The 11500-nt window shown below is 43.8% G+C and overlaps 1 protein-coding gene across 1 annotated transcript in view; it reads left to right on the forward strand.

The window, feature by feature from the left end:
• The first annotated feature begins 340 nt into the window (after positions 1-340).
• LOC123511071 (protein tipE-like) overlaps positions 341-11500 on the forward strand; it is a 67837-nt gene continuing 56677 nt past the window's right edge. Inside the window, exons 1-2 of the mRNA XM_045266685.1 lie at positions 341-382; positions 430-1304. Of these exons, the coding sequence (XP_045122620.1) occupies positions 341-382; positions 430-1304 (917 nt within the window). The remainder of the gene's footprint in view (positions 383-429; positions 1305-11500) is intronic.

Genomic DNA, 11500 nt, shown 5'->3' on the forward strand with positions numbered 1-11500 from the left:
TCCCACCCCAGCACTCCCCAGTTTTGCCTCCCTCAGGATCCTGAAGGTTGGGTGCAGGACAAGCGGGGCGTCCGACCGCATCCCTCGGGGGCGGGGCCTCTCACTCGAGGTGTTGCTGACCCACCCATCGACACCCCCCGTCCCTATCCCCACGAGAAGCCTCCCCTTCCCCAGCTGTGCCTAGCGGTGGTGCCGCGAGCTGCCGCCAGGTGGCAGTGGCGGCGGCAGGACACCTGTGCCGCGGCGGCGCTCACTCACGAGAGTGACATCAGAAGGTGAGCGCGGCGGCCAGAAGGCGGCGGTGCAGTAGTGCAGTGTCCATGACGGCCGAGGCAGCGTGATGCCGGAGCCCACCGCCCCCGCCCCCGGGCACGGCCAACCCGTGGGGCTCGGTGCCCCGACCCTCACGGAGGAGCTCATTCCCATTAGGAAACCTCGGCCGCCCCGGCGGTGAGCAAAGCCCCCGGCGGCTCCTCGCCACTAAAGGGCGCGGGCAGACTGGACAATGGCCCCGCCCCAGTGGAGGATCCGCAGATCAACCCCGGCAAGGTGGCGCTGCAGCAGCTACTGAAGGAGCGAGGGTCCAAGAAGAAGAAGAGAACCTCCTGTCGCTCGTTGCTGCGCCTGTACACGACCATCCTGGCGGGGCTCATGATCGTGTTCGGCCTGTTCACGCTGCTGTTCCTGGTGCCCATGACCATCGACCCTGCCCTCGCCACCCTTACCTACCAGTTCCAGGCGTCCCCAGTGCTCTGCATGACCACGTTCGCCCGCGAGGTGGTGGGCCTGAGGAACATTTCGTGGTGTTCGTGCACCGAGGGCTGCACCAGCGACGTTTATAACTGCACGCAGGTGACCGTCGTGTACAGGAACTGTTCCATATCGCGGAACGAATCCCTTCCTGAGGGAGACTTGTGTGATCTGGGTGGGGAGGGGGGTGAGGAACTGTCTGAAGTGGAGGGCGGCGGCTCTGACCTGACCGCCCTCGCCTCCCACACCAACCCCGCCCACTGGGACGAACTGAACGCCTCGCTCTACATTAACGTGAAGGGCTGCGGCTACCCGCCCACCGTGAACTGCAGCCAGTTTTTCGATTACTACGGCGTGCCGGGGAGGCGGTACTGGTGCTACTACAGCCACCTGGATCCCCAGCTGGTGGTACCCCACTACGATCCCTCAGAGGCCGAGCTGGAGCTGGCTAACTCGCTCGGCTGGACCGTCGGGGCCCAGCTGGCTGGCCTCATCATCATCCTGCTGCTACATTGGCCCTACGCAGCCTGCATCAGGCACTGTCGACGGACCTGGTGAGTGACACTCACGCACACACACACACACACACACACACACACACACACACACACACACACACACACACACCATATACCCCTGACAGTGACAAGCGTGACTGTATTGTGAGTACTGACGCTCCACAGCGCGCCCTGCCATGCACCCACATTGCTGCTGTGGGGAGGCACAGATGACGGGAGGAAGAAAGGAAGAAAAGAATATAAGGGAGAAAGGAAAGGACAACGCAAGAGGAGTGATGAGGGAAGGAGGGAGGGAGGGAGGGAGGGAGGGAGGAAGTGTTGGGGAGGGGATGGGGCTTCGTACTCCCACACACACTATCATGAATCAGTCAGGAAGTCCCTCGCGGTAATGGAGGGAAGTCTGGGGCGGAGCACAGAGGAGAGGGGAAGGGATACCACAGGAGGAGGAGGAGGAGGAGGAGGAGGTTATGTACTGTCCGTCGCAGTGTGTGTGTGTGTGTGTGTGTGTGTGTGTGTGTGTGTGTGTGTGTGTGTGTGTGTGTGTGTGTGTGTGTGTGTGTGTGTGTGTGTGTGTGTGTGTGTGTGTGTTTGTGTGTGTGTGTGTGTGTCATTACTTTTTCATTAATTTTGAGCTTGACATGTGTATTATTTTTCTTTCATCGGATTGATTTTTTTTTTCGTAAAGTTATTAATTGATCGCATTGACTCACTGGCCTTCACCTTAATGCATTTATTCATTAGCTCGTTTGTTTGTTTGTTTGTTTGTTTGTTTGTTTGTTTGTCTTAGGTTTATTCACTATTGATTACTGGCTTGCATGTTTTTTACGCGTTGTTTTCGTTTTTTTTTTTTTTTTTTGGTGTAGGAGTAGGTGTGTGTGTGTGTGTGAATGATTTACACACACACACACACACACACACACACACACACACACACACGAAAAGAGAGCCTTCCACGAATTCTGTCCAACTGAGCAACAAGAAAACATTATCATTTGGACGAGAAAAGACCAACGCAACTCTTAACATATTGAGAGAGAGAGAGAGAGAGAGAGAGAGAGAGAGAGAGAGAGAAATATGCTTGGCTATCGAGGTACAAAAACATAAATATTCGTGCATTTGTCCACCTTTTGCCAACATTCCATTGTTCTGCAGTAGCCTTCACCTCTCTCTCTCTCTCTCTCTCTCTCTCTCTCTCTTTCATATTCCACCTTTTCCCTCTTTATCTGTATTTCCATTTTATTTATCTATTTTTCCACATTTCACTTTTTTTCACATTACTTAGCTAATGTTTGTTTACTCTCCTACTTTCTGCTAATGAACTCAAAGAAATTCAACAACATTCACGGCTCTGGCTTCGTCATCTTACACAACCCAGCTGCTTTGATCCCTGTCCTTTCCATCGTACCTGCTGCTCCCTGGAACCGTAAAATTTTGCTACTGAGACGGGAATAAAGCACATACATACTAATAAGAAGAATGATTACAAGATTTGACTATTCATTTCTTATTTCGTTTGTCGGTATCTCTGTTTCTACTGTAAGTCAATGTTATGGTATAGTTATTGAGCCACTTGACATAGCAATCATATACAGTTCATTAACATAAGTGAGGTGATAGGTACAGGTGTGTCTGGAAGCTTGGGTCAGTAGATGGGTATGAGTTTTGACACCAAAGTCACTGCCGGGATGAAGGATTAGAACGAAGCGATACTTGAGGGATTCCGTGACGTCATGCCCTGCCAGTGTTGTTCTGCTTGTGTTTGTGAGTGGTTCATATTGTTCCTGTGTCCTCTGTATGTGCCTGTATTTGTGTGGATGGGACGTGTCGGTGTGTCCTTCCTCCTGCGCCGCCCTACCTTGTCCTGCTGACGTCACCCGCAGGAAATGAAGTCAAGAGAGGTCTCGGAATAGCACTCCTCAACAATCAGGTCAGCACTCAGCACGCCTCCTCCACGTGTTCTCAGGTGCAGCTTGTCCCGTCTCTCTCTCTCTCTCTCTCTCTCTCTCTCTCTCTCTCTCTCTCTCTCTCTCTCTCTCTCTCTCTCTCTCTCTCTCTCTCTCTCTCTCTCTCTCTCTCTCTCTCTCTCTCTCTCTCTCTCTCTCTCTCTCTCTCTCTCTCTCTCTCTCTCTCTCTCTCTCTCTCTCTCTCCTTGCGTCCTCTTGCAAATTCCCGCAGTTAACTATTACATCGACCGCCCTGGGTAAGAGGGACGGCCGCGACACTTGGCTGTGGCTGTGTGTGGTTGTGTCTGTGTCGACCTCCCACTGTCCTCAAAAGTGTTTATATTGGCCTTGCTGTGTGTTTCGTAGTGGTTTATTTGAAGTAACCTGACTTTATTAACCCTTTGAGTACCATGACTTATGTTGGGATTAGAATATTGAAAACTGAGGCTATTTAATCTTCTGAGCTCCATAGACCCTTCCTGATGTCAATAAAATGATCAAATCGTACACAAAATTCATGGTAAAACGATGTGTCCCAGTACTGAAGGGGTTAAAAATAGTGAAGACTGTGGCCATTAATTTTCTGACCTCCATAGACCCTTCCCGATGTCAATAAAATGATCAAATCGTTCATAAAACTCAAGGTAAAACAATGTGTCCGAGTACTGAAGGGGTTAATGCAAGAGGGGAAAAGAGTAAACAAAAACACCCCCGTAGTTGCCAGTTCCCTGTTTTAAAGTCTTTCTTTCTGGGTAGGATATGTTTTACTAAGTCGTGAGTTATATACGTAAGGAAGGGACCAACTGTGAAATTTAGTAACTGAACTCATCTAAACCTTTCCTAACCTAACGCGAGCTAATTCAACCTCACCTAACCCAATGTAACTTACCCTAAACTAACTTAACAAAACTTCGTAACGATAGGGGCCGCCGTGGTACAGTGGAACCATGCGTGCGTTGGGGTCCGCAGGGTCTCCAAGCGCACTGGTTCGAATCCTGTCCACGGTCTGAGAGTAGGTTGGGCTTCCTCACTCGGGGCAACGGTTTCCTAGGGGGTGGGCTTTGAGATAGGAGGTACCCCAAAAAGTACCCCATTTAGCCCATAAATTCCAGTGAAAAGCCCACATGGTATAAATTAAAAAAAAAAAAACTCAGAAATTTAGTTACTGAACTCAACCTTTCCTAACCCAACGTAAGCTAACAACTTCACCTAACCGAACTGAACTTAACCTAACCGAACTTTCCGACGAGAGCGCTGAGGTTATTTCCATGTTTTCGGCTTGTATGAGTTTGTAAGGCCTGCTCTAACAAGCTCCAGTAGTGTTGTGAGTGGCTGTTTAACTTCCCTAACCTAGAGAGAGAGAGAGAGAGAGAGAGAGAGAATGGAGGGGAGGGAAAAAGGGGGAAAGTAAAAAGCCTTGTGTTAACAGAATTATATTTGTGTTTAGGAGAGATTGTGTGTGTGTGTGTGTGTGTGTGTGTGTGTGTGTGTGTCTGGTGGCATTGGGGGATTGAGGTCAGGGTGAGGCTTGGGTTCGAAAGAAATCCCACCGGAGAATTCTTGAAAAAACACACCAGGGACACCTTTGTAATATTGCCGAGAGAGAGAGAGAGAGAGAGAGAGAGAGAGAGAGAGAGAGAGAGAGAGAGAGAGAGAGAGAGAGAGAGAGAGAGAGAGAGAGAGAGAGAGAGAGAGAGAGAGAGAGAGAGAGAACTTGAAATCCACGAAGTTGTCAGTGAATTAATATTACCAGAATGAATATAATGGTAGACTATTTTCAACTAATGGTTCTTGTTTTTAACCTTCATTATTTTCATCTTTATCTGTTTTGCCTCCATTTTTTCTTTTTTTTTTTTATGCGAGAGAGGAGGACTGGCCAAGGGCAACAAAAACATAAAGAAAAGAAGGCCCAATGATTTGCCAGTCTCCTTATAGAGCAGATAGAATCAGCTAAAGGACAGGGACAAATGTCTTGAAGATGTTATATTGGTGTTTGTTAGTGAAGGAAACATTATAGTGACGTAGGAAGCGACTTTTCAGAGAACTCGGCACAGTAGTGTAGTGTTTGTTATTGCGTTGCCACTAAATCAATCCATCAATTAATCAATCATCTCGTGGTATACCTTCATACGTGACGATGGAACGAAAAAGAGAATAAGAAGAAAACAAGGAAGAAAAAAAATGGAATAGAGAAAGTAGAACAGAACTGTTGTTGGTAAATAGAATAAGAGAATCCAAGCAGATGTGCCTCATGCAGGAAGGTTATAAACATGTGACCGCGTGAGTTGGGGTGAGATGACAAGAGCTAAAACTTAATGAGCTCTTGGAGGTGAGAAAGGAGTCAACTGAGACCTAATGATATGAACACAGACAGCACCTAATCTTCTACTGCGGATAGACAGAATAGCTTATCACAAACCGCCTGTAGAGTGTAGAGAAGAAAAAAAGGAACGCCTAACTTTTTACTATAGATCAGAGCAGGTAATCATAAAGTCTATAAATATAAACAGTTACAATATCACAAACAACCTCGTCAACACCTAATCTTTAACTACGGATAGACAGAATAGCTTACCACAAACCGCCTCAAGACTGTAGAAAAAAAAAAAAAGGGAACTCAACTTTATACTATAGATCAGAGCAGATAATCACAAACAGTCCATAAATATAAACAGGAACAATAGTGTACCTTATCATAAACAACCTCGTCAGGACCAACTAGTACTATTTGTTTTTCCACTGTGTTCCCTTGCATTTCTGAATCATTGCTCAGTTCCACCGTAGGATCAGTAAGGAGAAGAGGAAGGCGTGGTCAAGGGAGTGGTCGTATGTTGCTGAGAAAAATATAGGATGTCATGGCGTGTAAGAAAGAAATACTACTGGCTCAAATTAAAGTGTGTGCTGAACAGAACCAAGAGAAAGTTTTCGTTGCACGGTGGTGTTTGGTGTTAGCGAAGAGAGGTGTTGTGTTCAGAAGGCGTGTTTCGTCTTTTGTTTGTCCATTTTTTGTGTGTGCATAATCAATTCTGTATTCACTCTTTCACTGCGACATGCAACTATTCTCAACGCTAATATCAATGCTTGGAGTCTTTACAATCATCTACAAATAAGAAGAGTAATAGAAAAAGAATATATTTTGCCATTTCTGGGCGGTACAACATTTGAGAGTGAAGACTTACGTGTACACAAAACAATTCCTGAGATTTTACAAGTATATGAGAGAGACCTAAGTGATCGTGACACTCAAACAGAAACAGAGTCACACGTCATTCCTATTTTCCGTGCTATTAGTGCAGATAGTAATGGTGACATCCAAACAGAAATAGAATCACATGTCATTCCTACTTTTCGTACTATTAGTGTAGATAGTAATCGTGACATTTAAACAGAAACAGAGTCACACGTCATTCCTATTTTCCGTGCTATTAGTGCAGATAGTAATGGTGATATCCAAACAAAAATAGAATCACACGTCATTCCTATTTTCCATACAGTAGGTTACGTGTAGTGTAGAGAGAAGGAATGATGACGCAGAAACAGAGCCACATGACGCAATGCAAGGGTGACTCATGGCTGGACTGGACCTTCTAAGAGTATCGCACGTAAGAAAAACACACAAAGGGACTGAGGAAAGATGGCTGATACACTCAAAGCAGCTTCTGTCTTATGAGTTTCCCTGGATAGATTCACCCCCTTGTTATAGTTACGTTAGGTTAGGGAAAGTTAAGGGAATAATGGGAGGAATATTAGTATGGGTTATGTTTACTTGGGAGAGGGAGATGAATAGATAGACCGACCATTGGACACAGAGGGAGGTTAGGAAATGTTCGGGGAATAATGGAAGGAATATTTGTATAAGTTAAGTTTACATCGGAGAGAGAGAGAGAGAGAGAGAGAGAGAGAGAGAGAGAGAGAGAGAGAGAGAGAGAGAGAGGAGGAGAGAGAGAGACGAATGGAGGAGGAGGAGGAAGGAGGAGGAGGAGGAGGAGGAGGAGGAGGAGGAGGAGGAGGAGGAGGAGGAGGAAGAAGAAGAAGACAAAGAAGAAGAAAAATAGAAGTGAAAAAAAAGAGAGAAAAGAAAGAAAACGCGAAGAGAAGGGAAAGGAGAAGGAAAGAGAAGACTAAGAAGAGAAAGAGGAAGATAAGGAAGAGGAGGAAGAGGAGAAAAAAGAAGAGAGAGACGAGTGGATATAAGGAGCAGGAGAAAGAAGAAAAGTGATGAAGGAGAAAGAAAAGAAAGAAAAAACGAAGAGAAGGGAAAAGAGAAAGAAAGAGAAGACGAAGAAGAGGAAGAGGAAGATAAGGAAGAGGAGGAGGAGGAGGAGATAAAAGAGAGAGAGAGAGAGAGAGAGAGAGAGAGAGAGAGAGAGAGAGAGAGAGAGAGAGAGAGAGAGAGAGAGAGAGAGAGACGAGTGGATAGACAAACCATTGGACACAGAGAGAGGTTTTGCGAGGGTGATACATCAGGAAAGGAGAAGGAAAAGAGAAGGAAAGAGAAGACGAAGAAGAGGAGGAGGAAGGAAAGGAAGAGGAGGAGGAGGAGGAAGAAGAGAGAAACGAGTGGATACACAAAGCAGTGGACACAGAGAGGTTTAGCGTGGGTGGCACATCGGGAATTGTATCTCATGAGCGTGGTTCAGTTGGTTGCTCTTTAAGGAGAGTGAAGTGCCTCACTCGCCACGCTAATAAGATGCTGCCTGTCCTTTCAATGCAGTGGTGGCGACGGCGAGTGTTTGGGTCAGCGGCTGAGTTACATTGACTGGTACTTTCTGTTGCCTTTGTTGTGTACTGTGTTGTCATTCTCTCGCTCTCTCTCTCTCTCTCTCTCTCTCTCTCTCTCTCTCTCTCTCTCTCTCTCTCTCTCTCTCAAGATTTCCCTAAAAATGATAAAATAATAAATCCCTGCATGATAAATTGAGTTGATTTAAGCTAGCTAGGTATATATTTCTTTTTTCAATTTTTCTCACCTTATTATTGTTTATGTCTGTCTATCTTTATCTATCTATCTATCTATCTATCTTTTTACTTTCTTTTGGTTTTTCTCTCTTTGTGTTTGCATATTTGTTCATTTTTCTTATTGTTTATCTTTTGTATGGAGAAAACTTACACGATCTTGCTGGAAGAGAAATTTTCATGGATACAACTTACACCAAAACACATTACCTACTCATCTACATCACATTAGTATCCACACCCATTATAATCAGCATTGGAGAGAGAGAGAGAGAGAGAGAGAGAGAGAGAGAGAGAGAGAGAGAGAGAGAGAGAGAGAGGAGAGGGACAGAGAGATAGGGAGGCAGGCACAAACAGGAAGCGACCAGCACGTGTTATGTTATTGGTAATGAAGTTAATGCCAGGAGATATAACCTGTCATTGCATTAAGCTCTCAAGTACCCGAGGATCCACTGCAATCTGCCGACTAAGTGAAGGCATTAGAGGAGACAGAACTAGCAATCAAGGTGAAAATGTATGAATATATTTTAAAAGACTTTTAGAAGACTTTTTGAAGACTTAAGAAGATTTTTTAGAAGACATTAAGAAGACTATATTATAAGACTTTGAGAGGACTTTTAGAAGACTTTTGATGCATGGCAGGAAACAGCAGCGGTGTGGAATTGTGTTACTGTTTACTACTACCACTACTGTTATTGCTGTTGTTGTTTAGCTGTTTTGTTGTTGTTAGAGTTTGTAGCGAGGGTAAAAAAAAGTTTGAAGCAAAGCAGACGAGTGGAATTAGTTGTTGGAAAGCGCCGTGTTGCTATGTGGAAGTGAATTGTTTTGTTGTTGTTGTTATTGTTGTTTTTGTTATTGTTGTTGTATTTGAATATATTTCTGGCGTATTTATTGTTGTTGTTGGTGTTTTTTATTGTTGTATGTTGTTTTTAGTTGGAGGAGTTATTTGTTTAGAGAGAAGCGTACGTTTGCGATTTACACACACACACACTCTCTCTCTCTCTCTCTCTCTCTCTCTCTCTCTCTCTCTATCTCACACTTTGCTACTCACCCTGTTATTTTTTCAGGAGAGGTTGGCGGTGAGCTGCATTCTTGCCTTTCTTTCCTCAGTTTACTCTTCACTTGCTGCCTCTAATGGTGATAATAGAGAAATTTGCAGTAGACGCCTTTACTGTGTGTGTGTGTGTGTGTGTGTGTGTGTGTGTGTGTGTGTGTGTGTGTGTGTGTGTGTGAAGAAATACATCTCACGAAACTTACATTCCATTTAGCATTTTTTTCCCTTTTGTTTTAAATTCTCATGTCAAAAAAAAAAAAAAAAAATCAGATATGAGATTTTTCAGTTTTTTTTTTTTTTTTTTTTTTTTTTTATATTCTTAAATCTGTGGTGTAAGTTACCTATCATTATTTCGAAGGTTTGCATATTTTCCCACTGAGTCTTGAATTCTTTATCTGTTGAAAATCTCATTAATTGGTTGATTTTAAAAGCAACAAAGAATTCTCTAAGTCTAAAATCCCTCTTGTAGAAAAAGTATACTAATTGTGAGTTTCATTTTTTACTCAATTTATTTCATATATTTACTTATTTATTCATTCATTTTAGCAAGGTAAGGTAAAATAGCGAATGAATGCAAAAATTGATAGAAACGTGCTGTGTTGTTCTCTATTGCCTCTGTTCCTCTGTGTTGCTATTGCCGCCACAGTCACTCATTTATTTTATTTATTTATTCATCTACATTTATTTATTTTTTATTTACTTATCTATTTCAGCAAAGGTAAAGTATATAAGCGAATGAATGCAGTGTTGATAAGAACGTTGTGTATTGTTCCCTACTGACTCTCTGCACTGTTCCTCTATGTTCATATTACCGCCAGTCACTCATTTTATTTCACATATTTATTTATCTATCTATTCATTTATTTATTTATTTTAACAAGGTAAAGTAAAGTAGCGAGTGAATGCAGCGAGTAGATAGGAATGTGCTGTGTTTCTCTCCACTGACTCTCTATCCTCTTCCTCTCTGTTGCTATTGCCGCCACAGCCTCCAGGGGACATCGAGGCCACAGGGCAGATACAGTTTAAATGATACTCCATGTTTGACGAATTTGTGCACGAGAGCGAGAGAGAAAAAAGAAAGTGTGAAAAAATCGGTGTAACTCCTTTTTCTGTTGTGGAGTCGCTTAATTTGGGGTGTTGAACGTGTTGGTGTGTTGTTTTTGTTGTTGTTGGTGGTGGTGATGGTGTTAGTGGTAGTGTTTGCTTCTGTGTGTGTGAGTGTGTGCGTGTGTATTTGTATAGTTTTTGGTTGGTTGTTTGGTTATTTCCTTTATTTTTTTTTTACTAGTTCGATGCTTATTCATTCATTTGGCTGTTGATTTTTCATTGTTTTCTATCATTAACGTTGTTGTTTTGAAATTGCACCCTCATAAATTTGGCCTCACTATTATAACCTTATGTATTGACGGAACAACCACCTTATGTTACTCTATTATGCATCACAACCTCATTTTATATCGCCATCCATGGAAATGTGTCACCATCCGTCACTCTCCATCGTCATCTATCATCATTCACCTGTACAAGTCACCATATATAAAGACTGTCACTGTTTTGTAGCCCCGTTAGAAACACGTGACAGGAGAAAGACCAGAGACGCAACACTTGTATACTTAGAAGGAGAATTGATCACATGTAGGAGGAGGAGGAGGAGGAGGAGGAGGAGGAGGAGGAGGAGGAGGAGGAGGAGGAGGAGGAGGAGGAGGAGGAGGAGGAGAAGGAGGAGGAGGAGGAGGAGGAGGAGGAGGAGGAGGAGGAGGAGGAGGAGGAGGAACAGAAGAAAGAAAAACAGGAAAAAAAAAAAAAAAGAGGAGGATGAGGAGAAAGAGGAGGAAGAGAAAAATAAAAAAGAAAGAAAGGAAGAACAAGAACAAGAATAAGAACTAATAAAAGAACAAGAAAAAGAGGATGATAAGAAAAGGATGAGGAGAAGAAGAATATAAATACCGAAACAAAAAAAATATGAAAAAAGAAAAATATAAAGAAAAAAAAGAATAAAAAGAAACTGATGATTAAAAGGAATAGAAAGAAAAAGAAAAATAAAGGAGAGTCAAACCTGCTGTACTCTACTTAAGTTACTCGCGTGTTGTGTAACGTATCACAGGAACAGCAAAACACAACAAGCACAGCAAACACAGGTGGCCAAGCGAGGTGAGCAAAGAGGGGAGCAAACGCCAGACAGTACCACTCAACACCTGCCTTCCAAGCTAATCTTCCCCTGCATCACATCAACATCAACACGCCTCGGGGACTCACAGACAACAGGAGACTCAGGGAACTCA

The sequence above is a fragment of the Portunus trituberculatus genome, chromosome 31 (assembly GCF_017591435.1).
Source record: "Portunus trituberculatus isolate SZX2019 chromosome 31, ASM1759143v1, whole genome shotgun sequence".
In the NCBI taxonomy this organism is placed as follows: domain Eukaryota; kingdom Metazoa; phylum Arthropoda; class Malacostraca; order Decapoda; family Portunidae; genus Portunus; species Portunus trituberculatus.